We start from the raw sequence: 20,256 nt of genomic DNA, 5'->3' as shown, positions 1-20,256 counted from the left end.
CTACTAAGTTGCCTCCGCCCCTAGGTACATGTGTGATGTGTCATGTGTTTTGAGGTATATATGTATGTCATCAAATAAAATTGTTGGAGTGACAGACAAATAAAGAATATTTTAGTTACAAAGTATAGTAATTAGGGTGCAAAATATTCGCAAATTTCGATTCATTCGTTATCTCAATTTGAACCGAAAAATTCTCGGTATTTTATAGAATCTAGTATCATAAGACCAACTCCATCCATTAGAACCCTTAATGGGCTCTAATGATTAAATTAGTTGGTTTTAAGATGATTTGATAAGTTAAGAACCTTGGTTATTGGAATTAATTTTTGCTTCCTCCAATGGGAGAACCCCATAGGGGTTCTTAATTTTTTTTAAAATTTTTTTTGTTTTAATTAGAATGATTTAAAATAAAAGCATACATAAAATTTTTAATAAAAATTACATAAAACATATGAAAAATACAAATACAAATCGTAAACGAGAAAAAGCCGATTAGTCGAAATCTTGATTTGTTCCAAATTTTTGCCAAATATGCTCAACCAAATCAGCTTTCAACTGGTGATGTATTGTTCTATCACGAACTCGATTCCGAATGCTCATCATATTGCCGAGATTTGAAGGCATATCTGTCGAATACGTGAAATCCACTTGGGAACTTCGGTTTGATTCTGGTTGTGCGAAAACTGATACATCAAACTGAGTGTACTCATCTCGTTCGTCTTCTACGATCATATTATGTAGAATGATACATGCTCTCATTATCTTGCCAATTTTTATTTTATCCCACAAAAGAGCTGGATTTTTTACTATGGAAAATCGAGCTTGCAAGACCCCAAAAGCACGCTCGACATCTTTACGTACAGCTTCTTGATGTGTAGCGAATAAGGATGCTTTTGGACCTTGCGGAAGTGGAATAGATTGGACAAAAGTAGCCCATTTCGGATAAATACCATCTGTGAGATAGTAAGCCAAATGGTACGCGTTTTCGTTGACTATGTAGTTAACTTTTGGAGCTCGACCTTGTAATATATCATCAAAAACCGGTGATCGATCAAGAATATTGATATCGTTTAATGTACCTAGTGGTCCGAAAAACGCGTGTCATATCCAGAGATCTTGTGAAGCTACAGCCTCTAAAACAATGGTTGGCTTTCCTGATCCACGTGTATATTGACCTTTCCATGCGGTTGGACAATTCTTCCACTCCCAATGCATACAATCGATGCTTCCTATCATCCCGGGAAATCCGCGTATCTCTCCAATATCGAGTAGTCGTTGAAGATCTTCTGGCGTGGTTCTTCTTAGATACTCATCTCCAAATATATTTATGATTCTTTGAACAAAATGTTCCGAGCATAAAAGCGCAGTGGTCTCACCAAGTCGGAGGTATTCGTCGACGGCATCAGCTGGGAAACCATACGCCATCATACGGATAGATGTTGTTGCCTTTTGTAACGGAGAGTGACCGAACCTTCCAGTAGCATCTCTTCTCTGTTGAAAGTATGGGATTTCAGCGGAGGGTCGATCAACAATACGCATGAACAAGGGCTTGTTCATTCGAAAACGGTGACGAAACATGTGAGACGGATATGTTGCATCTTCACTAAAATAATCGTTCCATAACTGCATGTGTCCTTGTTCTCGTTGTCTTTCAATGTAGGCTCGTTTCTTTTTTGATCTTGACGCTTCTTGTTGAGCTTCTTTATGAATAAGTAGATTTTCGAATCGTTGATCGAAAATTTCGTCGAATCTCTCATCCATCATGTCTTCAAAATTATTAGAAGAAGAAGCCATTTAGAAGAAAAGGTAAGTGTTGTATTGATATGGTAAGAGAAGAGAAGACTTGTTTGTAGTGATATGGTAAGAGAGAAGAAGACTTGTTTGTAGTGATATTGTAAGAGAGGTTTGTTGTTTCGGAAGAGATTTGGAAAAGTTTCTTGTGATATGGTAAGAGAGAAGAAGACTTGTACTATTATACACTTTTAAAGAATTGGCAAAGTTTATAAAGAAGACTTGTTTCTTTGTGTGACTTGTTTCTTTGTGTCACATGCTCTTGTCGTTGTCTGCTCCACAGCTTGGCAAAGTTTATAAAGAAGACTTGGCATCTTTGTTTCTTTGTGTCACATGTTTCTGTCTTTACGTCTTGGCTTTCTTGGCATCTTTGTTTCTTTGTGTCACATGTCTCTCTCTTTACGTCTTGGCTTGGACTGTTACATGAGAAACAACATGATAAGAAACAAAACTGACAGAGAGATAGCATGATAAGAAAAAAAACTAACGGAGAGATGGACAATATTATACATTAACCAGCATGATAAGAAACATCATTTATCTTACAAACAGAGAGATAAACAACTTTAAACAGCTATTTTACATTAAGATAAGGCAATTATCTTACAAACTCGACACAAACAGCTCACAGAGACAACTAAAACACAACTAAAGACTCGACACAAACAATTTTTGCTTGTTAAATCCAGATCATACAGACGCAACTAAAGACTCAACATATCTTTAATAAGTTTGTTTTTTAAGGCAAGTTCGAGTTCAGTTAATGGCTCAGTCTTTGCAATTAGAGAGTCAAGCAATTTTTGCTTGTTAAGAGTATCTTTTTGCTTGTTAAGAGTATCTTTCAAAGCAAAGTCCTTCTGTCGAATACCCCAGATGCTCTGCAACTCCTTTTCTTCCTCATCCAACTTCGTTGCATTGCTCACAGCCCTTTTTCCTTTCGCCTTTGCCGCTTTAACTCCAATAGGGCGCTTGGATTGATCATCCTCTCCAGCCACAGAAGTTGATGATTGTGCAGAGTGCTCATCTAACTTCCTCCTTTTTGACTGCACCTTATCTTTAGTTGTAGATGCGCCACACCATTTCTAATCAAGTCGCAGCTCCAACCATGCGTGCTCAAGGGCAAACTTCGCCTTGTAGTCATTGAATTAAATCTCATGAGCCAGTTTCATTACATCATTCTCGTTCTGGCCACTTGATTTCTCTTTTGTTGCCGCAACATAGCAGCCAACAAACTTGCAGACGCCCTCATTGATCTTCCCCCACCTTTGTTTGCAATGAGTAGGCTCTCTCGTTTGCAAACCAGATAGCTTGGGACTTGCAGCAAAATAAGCTGCAATGCGTTTCCAAAACGCAATGGCTTTTTGCTCATTCCCAACTACAGGGTCTTTGGAGGTGTTCAACCAAGCACTGATGAGCACATGATCCTCTGTTGGTGTCCACTTCCTTCTCTCTTTACGGTCCTCCACAGTGGGGGCTTCAACGTTTTCTTCTTCAGACCAAGGACCGAACAAAGAGACATTCGATGCAGAGATATCTACACTAGGTTGAGTGTTTGGTTGTTGATGGTTTAAGAGATCCATAAAGCTAGAAGGTTGAGTATATGAATCCATAAAATTGTTTATGGATTCAAAGGAAATAGGAACGTTGTAAGGAAGTCGAAAAGGAGAAGTATTTGATTGTTTTACGTGTTGTTGTTTAGGAGTATTGTTCAGATTTTAAAGGAAACTTAGAATTTTTAGTTTTTGAAGTTACTTACTTTGTGTGTTAATGGCAATCAATGTTCATACTTACAACTAAAAGAAACTACAACTAAAAGAAACACGACAACAAAGGCAAATCACATCCACACAACTAACATATACCATTTAATTTTCAAACCTAAGCTCTAACCAATACCATTTAATTTCCAATCCTAATGAAGCTCTAAAAAAGCATTAAAGACAAGTATGCTAACCTCTTGCTGATTGAAGTGAAAGATGGATCTTCTGGCCATGTTGAATCCGTAATGAATGAAAGGAAACTCTCCAACTGTCGGCTCCCGCTTCTTGATGATCACCACTCCTCACACAACCAACAAAAATAGAATTATATAAGCAAAGTAATAAACCCTGATCAATCAAATATTTACACAGATAACCGAACACAAAATGATATGAAAATAAAGACAAGAACAGCTTAGTGTGATAATGTGAAACACAATTGACTCTGCTTCCAGACTAATAGAGACAGTTCTTCCTAAAATTCATCATCAACACTTGTTATAACAAACCAACCGACTCTGTTTCTATGCAAAGGATTCAATATTTTCAACAGTCAAACAAAACTCTACTACCAATCTAATAGATTTCACCTTCCTCAATATTATCAAATAAATCACCACTGTTATCATCTTTTAATAAAAGTTCTTTTTCAAAAGACAAAACTCTACTACCAATCTAATAGATTTCGAACTTATCTTGCTTCTTCTTCCATCTTGTCTAAGTTATATCCTTCCCTCCATCCTTGCTTTCTCTTCAAGCTTCATCATAACAGCGGATCACGAGCAGAGAGTGTGAGATAAACCAAATTGGAGACATAAGTAACATAAAGATCAAATCAAAATGACGATTTCTTACCGATAAGGAGACCGAGACGAGATTTCAGACCAGATTCGAGAGAGACGACGAGAATCGACACGAGACAGACGGCGAGAGAGACGACGAGAATCGAGACGAGAGAGACGGCGAGAGAGATGACGAGAGAGACGACGAGATTCAACACGAGAGATACGACTATACAGACGGCAAGAGAGACTACGAGAATCGAGACGAGACAGATGGCGACCGAGACGGCGAGAGAGACGGCGAGCTTCGAGACGAGAGAGACGACGAGACAGACGACGATCGCCGAGATGACAGAGTCGACGAAAATCGACAGATACGAAGAAATTCAAGTGAGAAGACGAAGAAGTCGAGAATGCAAACCAAAAGCCATTCGGCTTTATCGCGACGAAGGAGAGAGAGAGCATTTGATTTGCGGTCGAATCACAAGCCGCCACGTAAGGACTTCCTAACTGCTCTAAAAAGCCCAAATAAGACAGCGGTTCTAAAATTTTTTGACCTTTTTTATTTATTTTTAATTACCTTTTCTTAGGTGCCTGTTGTTAGGCACTCCCAATGGACCTGCTCTAAAAAACCACTCAAATCAAAACTAAATCCAAAAAACATCCAAGCAACGAACGAATTGCAAACATTATATTTGAATCAAACAAAATTAAAAGCATAAATACTGCTATGTTTTTTTGGTTCTATTCACATAGCCACATAATTATCAAAGTCAAATACTGTATATATTAAATTAAATACTACTATATTCTCACAAACTTCACAGAATTTAAAATTTTCCCGATGACTCCGTATCCCTCTGCGAGGGGCTTCTCCAAAAACCTGCCCCATAAAAATGTTCCAACATTTCATCCTCAAGCATGATAACATCGTTTAGTTCGCAATTCGCTTCGTTTTTCTCAATAACAACAATCTCAGCCGTTAGATCTTCTTCCTTCAATCTTGCATGCACGGTGCTCTCTCTCCCTTTCGCCGCTGATGATGCAAGCAAACCATGTCGTTTCATCATAAAACGTCGACGTTTGCTACGTTTCCACGCTTTCTTACAAACAGCCGCGGGAACCTTGTAAACAGCCAAAACAACCAAATTAACCACAGCGCAAGGGCAGCAGCAGCACACCGCCGCGCACTCTGCCGCCGCTCCTCCCGCTACTTCTCCCACCTTCCTCCTCTCCGCGTGTTTGCTCATCTTCGTTGTCATGGGCGGAGAGCTTCTTTCTTCAGATATCAATATCACGTGACGACGAGTCATACCGAAAACACACGACACGTAAAAGAGAAAGAACGATATGGGGATCTTCAGATTGTAAGCGAGATAAACGTCTCAGAGAAAGATGATTTCTCAGAGAAAACAGAATCTAGTGAAGATTGACCCATATAGGTCGCTCATCATTGATTCTGGTAATGTTGCAAATCAAATCATGAAGATCCTAGGAGAGGAGAAAGTGCAAAATAATATGTGGGTGACAAGTAGATATAGGAGGATGGAGATAAAAGAAAATAGCTGTATTATATGAGTTTGCCAAAAAAAAAACGGTATTATATGATTTTCTCGGGATTTGCTGGAATTATCAGAGGAAGTGAAAGAAAACTCCGAAACGTCTGGTTACCCGGAAAGATCGGAGAGGATTCTTTTTCTTGTGCAACTATCGATCGGAGAGGATATAACCAAAGACTACTATTTTCCTCTAAAATTAAACAACAATAAAAAAAAACAAAATAATTGTTTTTTTTCGTCGCTGTGGTTGGCCCACACGTGATGAGTGATTTTTGGAACAAAGTCGTTTTTGGAGTTATCTTCCAGACGTGAACCACTAATTCCTTGCCTATCAAAGCACCTCAATTTGTGGAACTGCTAACTGGATTTGTTGTTTTCGCTAGCTATAGAAGTTTAGATAAAAATAGAGGTTTTCTTTTTTACTTTTATAGTTTTATACATGTCAAAGATAAGTTTAGAAATTGTAATAAATCAAGTGATGAATGTCCATAACCGGCTCATACTTAGAATCGGCTCATACCTAGAAGAGAGATGGCCGAAACCCTAGAGAGAGACAAGAGAGAGAGGCGGCCGACTTAGGAGAGAGAGAGAGAGATAGCCGACTTAGGGTTTCCATATTACTAGATTTCATTTTCCTTATATTTGTAGTTATCCTAAATCTAGATGGATTAGGATTTGTATATTTTCCATTTATTTCTATCTTGTAATCCTTATATAAAGGAACCCTCATTGATCATTAATAATACACAGACAAATTCTCCATACTTTTACAACACGTTATCAACACGATAGCCTCTAACACCCTAAGGCTAAAACAAAACCCCTAAAACCCTAAACGAAAAGAATCTACCTCTGAACGTCAAAGGGGTCGTTCTCCCAAACCGTGAGGACCCAGAAAACGATCAAGATATCAAATCGAAGCTCTTGCCAAGAGGAATCACTCAGTGCAAACCGTTTGTCGATCTGACCACCGACGCGCCCTCACGCCCCAATACAGTGCACGCCGATTTGCTTTGGAACCCTAATCCGAACCCGACGAACCCTAATCCGTTCTTGCTCACGTCCCAGCTCGTCACCATCCGATCAGCTTCAGCCCTAAGGTGTTCCTGATCCTAGACGACCTCAGCTTCCCGTTCGCATCACAACCAGCTCGCGTTCCCCATCAGCCAGCTCGCATTCCCGATCAGCCGCTTGCAAACCCGATAGGAAGCAGCCACTCGCGAACCCGATAGGAAGCAGATGCGTCCCGCTCGCATCCGATGACGATCCGATAGCAACCAGCTCGCGTCCGTCCGTGTTCAGCTCGAGGTTCATCCGTTCATCTTGGTGGTCCGGTTTCAACAACCTGCAAACAAAAATTTAACCATAATTCTAAGAACATGAGAATTGAATTTGGATTGTTTGTAAAGATTGAAACCCTAAAATTTAATCCTTAAGATGAAAGCCATAGGATAATAGATCAAACCCTAAAGAGTAAATCGGAGCTCGAATAAGTCTGATCCCCTAAACACTAAATCGAGATTGATCCATTGATCAATTAAAATCATAACCTTAATCTCAAATCTAATCCCTTTGATCAAAGATCAAAGTTTTCGAAATTTCCTAAACCCTAATTTGGAAAATTGGTTTTAATTTTTGATTTGAAACTTGAGTGTTTGATTGATCGCCTAGAACTATGATTAGGATTGTTTTAAACTTGAATCTGAATTGCTTATCTTGTTTAAACTGAAACCCTAAAAAACCTAGAAATCGAATTTGAAGTTGTGGCCGTATGACCTTGATACATTCTATGTTAATTGTTCTAGATCATATCTTGTGGCCTTGTGGCCTTGTTGCATTCATATCTGAACCTGATCACTACTGATTGATTGCAATTGAACTTAGAATATAATGTTAGGATTGTATTGAAACTAAAATCAAGTGGCCGCATGATTTGTTTCATTGCTTGGCCGATTGGTTTGTGTGTTTGATTGAATCATGAACTGATAGAAACAAACCGTCTTAGGATTGAAATTACATGTTAACTAAATGCATAAGAGTTAAACCTATTGCACCCATTGGTCATGAGGCATATACTTTGGCCGTGAGGTATTGTTTGAATGTTCAAAACCAAAACCCTAAATCTCGTTTTAAATCCCTAAAGGCCTTGAAACCTTAAATCCCATATTGCTTAAAACTTGAATGATTGATTTAAGGTTTAGGATTATTTACATATTGCATGAAAGATAGGTTGCTAGATCATTTGATCCTGAAACCCTAAAATCTAGCCACATATTACCAACCTTGAAATTGGTAAACCCTAATTAATATGAATTGTGTGGCCGTGTGGCTTTGTTAAGAATCATACCGAACGGCCGTGTGGCCCAATCGTTCTGATGCGTTGCTCATACTCGCGGTCTTGTTCCCTTGATTGATAACTTGCTTGCAGCATGTGATAGAAAGCCGTGTGGCTTAATGCATCATAGCTTGGCCGTGTGGTCTAGTGAGACACCATATCTGAATGGTCATGTAACCTTGTTTGCATATCTCATGAACCAATCTCTAGGATCGTTGTATCACATCAAAATGGCCGTGTGGCCTAAGCATCACATATAGACCTTGCATTCTCGACTTATCTCGCATCATGGTCGAGTAGTAAAGTGTTTTGGTCGAGAGACTTATGAAATCATATGCACTGATTATTTTGAATTGGTTGCATGAATTCTAAATCATGAATTGATTGATAATATGATTTTAGATGCCGAGATTTGAGCCCTTGGATTATGCCATTCTAAAACCCTCTGGTGAAAATTATCTAGAATATGCAATGAACACTTCGGTTGTCTTGAAATCAAGAGGACTCGGTAGGAGTATCATTCAAGGTGATTATGCAACTAAAAGTGAAAAGTTAAGAGCCATAACAATTACGTGCCATCATCTCACTGAGGATCTGAGAAATCAGTATCTATATATTGAGAATCCTCGTGACCTTGGGATAGAATTAAAATCCAGATACACAATGGTGTTATTACCAAAGGTCAGACATGAATGGATGAGTCTCAGATTCCAAGACTTTGAGTCTGTGGCCGAGTATCACTTTGCTTTGTCCAAAGTTGTTTACAGCCTGAGACTATGTGGTGAAGTGGTAACAGATGATGATTTGTTATTCAAGACATACTCCACATTCCATCCAGGAGATCTGTTGTCAAAACATATCTACATAGAAAGAGGTTTCACCACCTACAATGACCTGATCTCTTGCCTAACAGTAATTGAGAATGATAAGTTGCTAAAGAAAAGTAGTGAGATGAGATATCCTGAGGCAATGGATCAAGATGAATCCAAGGCAGCTGTGTCCAATGTAACAGATGGTGTGGCCGGCTTATCTATTAACTAAGAAAGATCTTGACATTTGTTTAAAGTCTTTGATTTGTGTTTTGCTTTAAACCTAATTATCATTCACGATTTTATATATAATAATAGATTTGATTTGAGTTCATTACTATTATATCTTGTCTGATCTTATTTGATAATGTGAATGATTGATAAAAGAAACTGCCTAAAGGGCATTATGGTACGGTATAGTAGCCTAGTAAGAAATCTATGGCCAAGGCATTACCTAAAGGGCATTATATACACCCAAAGAATGTGTGATCCATTGAGTTAAAATGGTTTCCAAATAGAAACAATGGGCAAAAGGAAACAAGTTCCTTCAGATTTAAGAAAGAAAACACCTAAGACCTTATGAGATAGTGGTCAAGACGATACCTACGTACTCTACTGATCAAAACTATGCTACAGATCAGTATGATAAGAGGCAAGAGCCGTGGTGACCATACTGATATATCCCACGGAAATCATACACTATATGGCATGACCGGATTAGCCATCCTAGTCTAAACTTGATGCAAAGATTGATATTGAAAAGGCACAAAGAGTTATCCCATAAGATCTCACGTTGTGTAACATGTATACAAAGGGAAACTCATTATGCTTTATTGTCCTAAGCATCACAAAATTATAATATGTTCATGAGGGGGAGAGAGGATAAACCCGTGATCCATGATCACACATGATCAATACTACAAATTCGTGTACTACTATGGTCTATGACCATGCTATAAACGGCTCGGCCACAAAGGCCATTACCTACAAAGGTTTGGCCGTATAACTCAGACTCTAAAGTCTATAAAGCTTAGGGACATCATGAATTACATGTATATAAAGTTAAGATGCATCAGGCTATATAAGTGAGCATAGATATTCCCATTTCAGATTGAATACGAGTCATAAACCAGGCATATACCATCTTAAGAGACTTTGAATAAACCACCACATACATATGTGCCGTCTAAGATGGAACCTCATAAGAGGATTGGGAATATATGTTGGATAAAAGTATGACTTTCTCCCACGAATTTTAAAGAGACCTTGAGCCAAATATGGGTGATCAGATTATGACCAGGTATACGGATTGCATGATCAATGAATCCGTCTATCCAACATTAAAAGGAGAAAGTTATAACGAATGATAATAAAGAATGATAATAAAGAGTAAAAGAATGATAAGAGAAATAGAATGGTATTAACCATCATTGTCTTGGCAAGATCCTCGGACTAGAGAATATGATTTAAAGACGTCCAAAGAAAGATTATACAAAGCTAGCTAATCAGATGCCAGACACTGACCCGAAAAGAAAAGAAAAGAATGACTAAGTCATAACCAGCTTAGCACCAGACGAATCTAATGTCCTAGAAAGAGATATAGTCAAGTTGCTACAGAGTCTATACAAGATAGACCAATGTGTTCCATAAGATAAAGGAACCTCAGAAAGAAAAGAAAAGGTGCATAAAATGACAAATACAGATCCGAGGTCATAAGAGAAACCATACCAGACATTGAGAAAATGTTGCGCAGCTACACATCTAAGGTACCAAACCATGTAGCTTGGGACGCCAAGCTACTAGGTAATAAAGGTCCTGGATAATAAGATCTCAAATCAATTAGATCATGTCTAGAACACAATGAAACCACATATATATAAAGAGTGTCGACACATAAACCTTTGTATAAGGATACATAAGAGAGTAGCACTTGAGTTTAAAGATATAAGAGAGGATCATGAACCCACGAAAGAGTACTCATAAAGATTAAAGATTAGAGTGAAAGATAAACGTGGAGTTTTAAAGTATCCATAGAAGAGATAGGCGTATTGGCATACATATATTCAGAAACGCCATCTGATAAACCAGCGAAATAGATGGGTATTTTGAGGGAAAAGAAACCGTGAGAGATGGTACATGATCACGAGGTGTAAAAGTGTTCATGTTTTCCTACCAACAGCATTAGATCATAGCTTGTTACACAAGGATACTCACAGAGACCAAAGGAACAGATTATAAGGAGATAAATTCCTATGTGGTGGATGCTGCTACAAATTTCAAAATTGACAAAGGTTTGGTCATATGAAAGAAATTAGATTGATATACAATGATGTAATAAGCAACATATGGATCACTGGATGATGAAAGAACAACATTGTTCCTAAGCTGTTCATGGAATGAAACAAAGCAGCTGCATATATTATGTAAAGGAGTTGTATAAGAACAATCCAATTCAGTCCATATACTTATGGAAGAGATTTGAATTCCTTGTGTTTACTTTATACTAAACCAGCCTAAAGAAAGGTTAATTGGTTGATACAAATTATCTATTAAATCTGTGTGGGCGTCCGGCTAGAGGTGTCCGGCCTACTTCTTTGGTCATGGCTAGTGGAAAGGAAAGATCAGCCATCGTGTGGCCGAGGTCCATGACCTAATAATATATATTCATTGTGTGATATGATCCACAGCAACAGAGGTCATGAAACGACATCAATATAAGGATAGGGCTGCAATGAAAAACGAATATGGCATTGCCTAAGGCAATAGAGATCGATGACCACATGTGAGATTCATGAGTGTATTTGGCCACAGTGCCATAGTTAGATAAGATTGTAAAATTCATTACAACAATGATCATTGATCAAGTCATGATCTTGGACACTCATGAGACAAGTTATGAACATGTATAAAAGAAGTCTATGACTCAACATGGATCGATCAAATTAGTGCATAGTCGATGGTAGTATAGAGAAAACTCATACAGTCTGTTATCTATCAATCAGCATTTTAACATCGTCATGGGCGGTTAATAGCCAAAGAGAGTATCTGTGGGAATATTTTGGTCGAGGACCATAGTCCTACATGTCTGACTAAAGTATAAAGTGGTCGACAGCAAAGGTTCACTTCTTGAACATGTACACACGATGTCAGAAGACATGAGAAAAGACCGGAAAGATCAAAGTGATCCAATTACGGTTCAGTAATAAACTTGGCCGATTTGATTACTCCCTTCATGCACGTCCAGGAAAGATCACGCATCAGATGCGTAGACTAAAGAACCTACACTGAGGTTCACATCAGGGGGGAGTAGTACGTGTTGTACTCTTTTTCCTTCATCATGGTTTTGTCCCACTGGGTTTTCCTGATAAGGTTTTAATGAGGCAACGTGAAGTGTATTACAAATCTTGTATGGTTATGGCATCCAAGAGGAAGTTTTATAAATCAAGTGATGAATGTCCGTAACCGGCCCATACCTAAAAGAGAGATGGCCGAAACCCTAGAGAGAAAGGCGAGAGAGAGAGGCGGCCGACTTAGGAGAGAGAGAGGCGGCCGACTTAGGAGAGAGAGAGGCAACCGACTTAGGGTTTCCATATTACTAGATTTCATTTTCCTTATATTTGTAGTTATCCTAAATCTAGATGGATTAAGATTTGTATACTTTCCATTTATCTCTATCTCGTAATCCTTATATAAAGGAACCCCCTATTGATCATTAATAATACACAAACAAATTCCTCGTACTTTTACAACAGAAATATCATTTTTGGGGTTTTTCTCCCACGTTTGGTAGCGTTAGGAACAAAAAAAATTGATGTACATTGTTTGATAATGCGTTAGATACATCAAAAAAACTTGTGTTGATCTTAAGAACATAAAAAAAGTTAATTTTTTTCTTCAAAATACTTGAAAATTACATATAAACACAACTTAAAACCATGTCAGCTTGAAAATGCGCTTGCAGAATGCGAACGTTTGAAAATGTGCTTGGTTTATAGCTTTAACCGGATGTTAATTAAACCGAAAACCAAAAACCGAAAATTTAGGTTTAGTTGGTTGGATCTGCATCGGTTCCTACCAAATGCCCATCGCCAATAGTCTAATTCCAAGGAAAAATAGTTCTTTCGCGCATAAAGAAAGTAAGGTTAATAGACCCGGTTCGACACAACCAGAGCTCATGAAACCATGAGCCAATTTCAATGTAAACATATTGGTTACATAAATGATTACCAATCAAACCCTTTTAATTTCATATCAAACACCAATATCAGTCATGAGCATATAAACCAAAAATAAAAAACCAAATCAGAACTGAACCGAAAAACAAACCCAAAATCGAATCGTTCTTCACAATTAACCGAGAAGTTTCTATATTTTTGGAACATACACTGAAACCAAACCGAGAAAGAACGAATACATAGTATTCTTTTGTAAGACTAGATACATAGTATCTAAATATATTTTATATACTTACATTTTAAATTATATTTATTTTAATAGTTACAAATATTTTTTATAATAATACTTATAAATCGAATTACTCGAATATTTTTTCAATGTCTTAAAATTACCAAATTATCTGAATATTACAAGATGCTAAAATTTACGAGTTACTTAATAATTAATATAAAATTTGAAAAATATAATTTTTAATTATCCAAAGTTATCCGAAAACATAAATCAAACCTTAACCGAATATTATTCAGTTCTTAAGATTGTTATCCAAAATGAACCAAAAACGAAAACAACCAAACCAAATTATACAATTGGATAATCTTTATATTTTTAGAACCGGAAAATAAAAAACCGAACCAAAACCAAAAACCGTTGCATAGCCAATTTGGTTTTTGATGAAGGAAATAAACACTAAAGGAAATGTATTAATGCATATTTTTTGGAACAACAATGTATCTTATATATTAAAACAGAAGTCATAACTTCTCTTCATGTGTGATTTTTTTAAAAATGGACCCTTACTAGAAATTTGTTATCATCCATTTATTTTTAATTATATGGCTTAACTTATATCATTGCTAATAAAATGACTCCTAGAAAAAAGGCTTGGTTAACGAACATACATTAGAGTACTTAATATATTATAATTAGATCTAGCTTCGTATGATTGACATATTATTCATAATCGAATCCACCTATGAAATCGTATACTTGCATTTTAACTATTTCATAGACCAATTATTTCATAGACCAATACGAAGCTGAAACTGTTTAAGAGTTCTGGTATTTTATACATGCTGTTCATGTAATAAACGTAACCAACTACCTTCAGTGTAAACCATATTTGTAGACAGAAGATACATAATGTTCTTCGTAAACTACTCCACCATTCACCTTACATCCTATTCATCGTTAACTACTCCACCATTCACCGTTAATGGTTCATAAAACCTCTGTTTTAGATTGTTGTAGTCATTTACACATTATTTATACATCAAACCTGTTATAATTCGAGTTCTTTTGTTTGAACCTGTTCAACTGAAAAGAACCATCAAACCGGTCTTATCATATCGAGATCGAGCCAACACATCAGCTGGTTTTATCTTTAAAACAGATATAACACTGCTAATATAATTCATTTAAAATTCAAATCATGGTTTTATCTTTAGCAACAAGAATAACAAGATTTTTATCGTGTGATATTCTGTTGCAACAATAACGGGGAATGCCAAAACTAAGATTATATCTAAACCAACTAATTTGAATAAACTAAGATTCATTAAAAAGGATATTCTTAACTTAATGATCGAATGATTAATCTGCCGTAGACTTCTCATGTTTGTTTCCTACATTTTTGCTATGAAATTTCGAAACAGCATCTTTACTTGACTACAATTGATATCATTATGATCAAGATATCATTATCTACGATATAACTAACCATAACAACCGGCACAAAATTGACTACAATTGATTTTATTCTTTGCGAATAAATTCATGGCATATTCTCTCTAAATACCCTAACAAACTAAATATCCTATCAATCTATATATATCGATCGTGCGGAAGTTAAGCTCAACCATCACCTAAACTTAATCAGTTTGAGCTATGTCTATGATCTAAGCATTTTCGTTACTAAAAGACGTCAAGCCCTACAAACAAGGCTGGCGAGTCCAAGTTAAGTTGCTTCACTCCTGGAGGCAGAAAACCAATTATGGAGGAGATACCCTTGAGATGATCTTCGCAGAAAAAACTGTTCGATTATTTTTATATGTTTTATTTTATCACTTTTGCAATTGTTTTTGTACTTTACATTATAAATAACTATGTACATGTTCTAAGTTTTATGATCGGTTTTGTTTCAGGGTGTTAAGATACACTGCTCGGCCAGGAAGAATCTCATAAAAAAAAACAGAGAGTAAAATACGGCTTGGTGAATGGCGACTCATTGACACATTTACAGTGTCTCACGCGAGAGGAAAGTACCGTCCCACAGACCATATTTACAAAATGTCTATCATTGAAGACACCTCTATAGACCAAAGTACTTTTGAGTGTGATGATCAGTTTCTGAATTTCCCACCTTTTGAAAAGATTGGAAATGGAACTCTTAATACTCACTTCCTGACCGGTTAGTCAGTCAATGAGATTTTTTTTTTCATAATGTATGTATATTGTACTAATATTAAGCAATTAATTATTTGACAGATGCTGTTGGTCAAGTTTCCAATCTTAGTGACGTCCAAACTGTCCAAGTTGCGGGGAATGATAAGAAAAAAGTTGAATTTCGCTTAATGGACATCAAGTATGTGAATCAAGATATGTACTTTGATTACACTATATATTATATATACTTTCAGTTTAATTGTTTTACAATACCTTATTATTTCAGGGGTGAAAGCATTGCATGCTGTTTGTGAGGTAAATATGCAGAACAACTTGAAGAACATCTCCAACAAACAAATAATCCTAATATGGTGTGCATGATCCGCTTTGCTAAAATAGGGTTTTACAGAGGTATTACAAATATAGATATAAATAATTTATCCTTTTACCTTTTGTATATTTATATTTTTACATTTTATATAATAAATATTTACTAAATGTCTTTTGCTTATGATGTGTAGGAGATGTGCAGATAACCAATGCTTTTGATTCATCCCTCATTTGTTTCGATCCTGATTTACCTGAATGTCTCGCTTTAAAAAACAAGTAACCACGTTGGAAATATTATATTTTATCAAATACGTAAAATTTTTCTGCACATCTTAAAAAACGGTTTTTTTTTTTCAGTATGCCAAATGATGAGTTTGCTCTTGCTCTAACGGCTACAAAGAAAGACAAGCGTCCGATCAAGGATCTAATTGATGATTGGAATGATGTTGGTATTATATCTATCTCTGAAATCATCACAGCAACTCAGGTATCTTTTCTGAAATTCTAATTAGCATTATATGTACCAAAGTCATCATTTTATCATTTCTAAAACTATTTATATGTTTGTAACCTTAGGAGGAGGATTGCAAAATAATCTGCTCAATCGAATCTATTGATACGGATTGGAGCTGGTTTATTTTTGGTCATGTTAGCCGGAACAGGTGTAACAAGCGTTGCATGAGAATCAAATCGAAGGGTGGTGGTAATTTGGCTCCAAATGAGAAACCAATATTCTGGTGCACAACATGTCGTGTTAATACCACCACCGTAACCCCACAGTTAGTTTTTGCTATCCTTTAACTATATATTTTTTTTAAAAAACTATATACATTTACGTTTCAGATTGGTGATGATTTTGGTTGGAAATGAAACAGATTCAAATTGCATCTCACTGTCAAGGATGACACCAGTACTTGCAAACTAATGCTTCTTGATTTTGTTGCTAAAGTCGTTGTGGGCTTTGAGGCTAAAGATATTAGGGATGGTTCCTATGAAGAGGTTATAAGAATTTATATTATCATAAATATATTTTATATACTTCGTCAACTTATATTCATCTTTTTCATTACAGATTGAAGATCCAGATATTTTGCCTCAAGCTATAACAGATTTGGTTAAAATCTTTTTGTTTTGGTCTTACTCTTGGTTCTGAAAATGTTAAAAATGGATCAGACATCTTTTTGGTTTCACAAGTATGGTCTGGTGATAAGATTCTCCAACTCGAGTCCAACTCTGAGCCTATTACTCATGTTAGCTCTGGTTCATCAATTATGTCCGGTGGAGAGGTATATTTTCAATATATATGAAATAATAAAATCACGTGTATTATATAAAACCATTATTTGTTGTTTTAGATGATTTTACTGTTATTTGGAATGTGTTTTTGTCGTGTGATAAGGTTTCTATAAGAGAAAAAAACGAAGCAAGTTCATCAGAAGGTTCTTCAACGCCATTTTCAAAGCGTAAGGGATAAGATCAAGTTGATCAGACTTCAACTTCCAAAAAAATGTGCACCAAGCTGGTGAAGATGGAGAATATTAAAGATGATGATCTTAATGTTTAGTATTTTTATTGCTTTTAGGGTTTTTTAATTACTTGTGTTTTTTTAATAATGTCTGTTATATCATAAAACAGACACTTTGTTTTCTTAGTTTTACTTAATAATTGAAGTCTTTTTAAAATGTGGTTTATTTATTTTGAACATCCAACCAATATTAAAAAATTTGGTTGACCAATGGCAAAACCAATATGGGAAAGCTCTATGAACCCGCCCTACGTTATCTAACCAGACCAGAAGATTTACTCTCTAAATTTTGTATATGTTTCAAACTTACTTGGCAAAGACGTGTATTAGAGTCCGGCCCTTTTTTGTCCAAGTTCCCAGAGCCACCATACATTGCCAAAATATTATGATCTCTGAAACAAAGCTAAAATATAAAATATATTCATAAACACAATATTTTCGACTAATAAAATATTGAAAGCAAAATAAGTTTACTATAGTACACTGTGTATTAAATTTGAGTATTTTTGTGATCCTTAAAGAATATTAGTACATTTTCATATCTAAAAACATATGTCGAAAATAATTAGGAGATTCTTATAGTTTATTTTAACACACTTGCTACATTTTAGGAACTAAGATATATGGCTAATATCACAATATTGCTACATTATAGGAACTAAAAATTATCAATTTTCACTTCCAAACTCTGATTCATCGTCTTTGCTCTTCCATATCATATTGAGCGAGACTTCAAAAATAACTCAGGTGCAATTTTAGAACTAAACTATGTAACCATTGATTTGTGTTTTGTATAATTTGTGAATGTCAACAAACGTAGTTTGCAGGCACAATGAAAAGAAAACATAGTGATCCGCCTAATCAAAGGAAGGATTCAACACAACAAACAGAGAATAAAAGGCTTCAGAGAAAACAAAACAGTGTGAATTTTGAACAAGTCGACAGAAATCAGAACAGAAAATCTATCAGAAGTCAGGATGTCCCTTTGTCTTATGTTTTTAAGAGACTGTTACAGGATGTTGTATACATCCCTACTGATGCTGCTCCACCTAGCAATCAACAAAAATTACAAACTCCATGTACACCAAGAAACATAAGCAAATGCTTAAAAAGTAAGGTTCAATATATTTACTTCTAATGATAATGTTTTGTGTGACCCTGTTCATTTGACTTAAACCAAGCATTATATGTTTTTCTTCAGTAGGTGTGTACAGTGGGACTGGCCAAGCTTCAAACGGAAGTTTACAGAGAAGTTGTATCACATCACTAGCATGTAACTATAAATATTAGTACTGAATATACTATCAATCGCATATATTGAATGCTTTAAAATATATTGAAACTATTGACTCCATGTACACCAAGAAACATAAGCAAATGCTTTAAAAATAAGGTTCAATATATTTATGGTTTGTTTTAGTGTTTTGTGCGACCCTGTTCATTTGACTTAAACCAAAGGGCTATATGTTTTTCTTCAGTAGGTGTGGACAGTGTGACTGGCCAAGCTTCACACGGAAGTTTACAGAGAAGTCAAATCACATCTTTACCATGTAAGTATAAATATTAGTTCTGAATATAGTATCAATCGCATATATATAATGATTGTGACAAAACTTCCGTTTTTATCCTATTAATGTGCTAGACACATCTGGCATCAGAAAGAGACCACGATCTAGCTTACCACACAACAGCCATAAGAAAAGTTTTATAAGTCGTCTTGATGAAGAATTGGCGTGTGATACAGTCCACACCTCGCAAATGAGTGGTGATGAAAGTGAAGATAATGGGAATTCAGTAGCAACAGAATCTGACTTTGAAGGTTATATATTAGCTTAATTTGTATATGTATATACGCTGTAATAATTTGTGATATTGTATCTGTATTAACATTTTGTGTTTTATCTAAATGTAGATATATTTGATGAAAATTTTCAACCAGACTTTTACTGTAGTTCACGAGAAAACACCGATTCGGAATCGGAACCAGAAATCGAAGTTGTTGACTTAACCGTTGACACAGCTCCAGATACCATGGTTAACACTAACAGAGTTAAATCTCTGGCAGCACTTTTTGAAGAAACATTTCGTGCTACAGAAAGGGCAACTAAAAAGGCTGTACCAAAAGAAGATGGTAATAAACAGCAAGATACTAAAATCGAATTTGTTTAAATAATCACTAACTATTTTCTTATTACCATCTACAGCTTATATAGATGAAGGGGATGCAACTTACACATGTTCTTACTGTGGAGCTATTATGTGGTTTGGTGAACGCTTAAATAGGCGTCTGAAAACACCCAATCCTAAGTTTTCTCTATGTTGTATGCAAGGACAAGTGCAGTTACCATTACTAAAACAACCACCAGAAGTTCTTAAGAATTTGCTGATTGGAGATGATAAATTAAGCAAACATTTTCAGAGAAACACAAGAGCTTACAACATGGTCTTCTCATTCACTTCACTTGGTTTAAAAATTGATAGATCTGTTCGAAAGGGAAAAGGGCCAAACATGTTGGTACTCCAAGGTGAGAAATACCATTTAATTGGTAGTTTACAACCACCAAATGGAAATGATGCTAAGTTCGGACAGCTTTATATCGTTGACACTGGAATGAAACAGAAAATAGAACAAAGGCTTTGAGGTAATTATTTCAATCTGCTTCTCTCCCTAATTTTATATTTGTTTACTATAATTATTAATCTGAACCGTTGTATGTGTTATTTTTAACAGCAAAGGGGGTCAAGCGAAAGCTTATAAAAAAAGTGATGGACTTAAGAAAGAGATCATCGACCTTCTGATAAAGATG

The 20,256-nt window shown here is 35.9% G+C and overlaps 2 protein-coding genes and 2 pseudogenes across 2 annotated transcripts; 1 reads left to right on the top strand and 3 right to left on the bottom strand.

The window, feature by feature from the left end:
• Window positions 1–323: 323 nt before the first annotated feature.
• Window positions 324–4,341, bottom strand: LOC106409884 (annotated as a pseudogene).
• LOC106409877 lies at window positions 2,165–3,732 on the bottom strand (annotated as a pseudogene).
• An 822-nt stretch (window positions 4,342–5,163) lies between the features above and the next one.
• Window positions 5,164–5,595, bottom strand: LOC106409856. The gene has a single exon (XM_048755999.1). It carries the CDS (start codon window positions 5,593–5,595, stop codon window positions 5,164–5,166), a length of 432 nt encoding a protein of 143 aa, XP_048611956.1.
• Window positions 5,596–15,498: 9,903 nt separating this feature from the next.
• LOC111205782 lies at window positions 15,499–17,398 on the top strand. The gene is made up of 8 exons (XM_022701996.1): window positions 15,499–15,619; window positions 15,697–15,793; window positions 16,282–16,411; window positions 16,501–16,703; window positions 16,800–16,923; window positions 16,997–17,038; window positions 17,136–17,210; window positions 17,324–17,398. Exons 1-8 carry the CDS (start codon window positions 15,499–15,501, stop codon window positions 17,396–17,398), a joined length of 867 nt encoding a protein of 288 aa, XP_022557717.1.
• The last annotated feature ends 2,858 nt before the right edge of the window (window positions 17,399–20,256 follow it).

Source organism: Brassica napus, chromosome C4 (assembly GCF_020379485.1).
Source record: "Brassica napus cultivar Da-Ae chromosome C4, Da-Ae, whole genome shotgun sequence".
Lineage (NCBI taxonomy): Eukaryota > Viridiplantae > Streptophyta > Magnoliopsida > Brassicales > Brassicaceae > Brassica > Brassica napus.
Note: the sequence above shows the minus strand (reverse complement) of the source record. Positions and strands in the feature narration are given on the sequence as shown.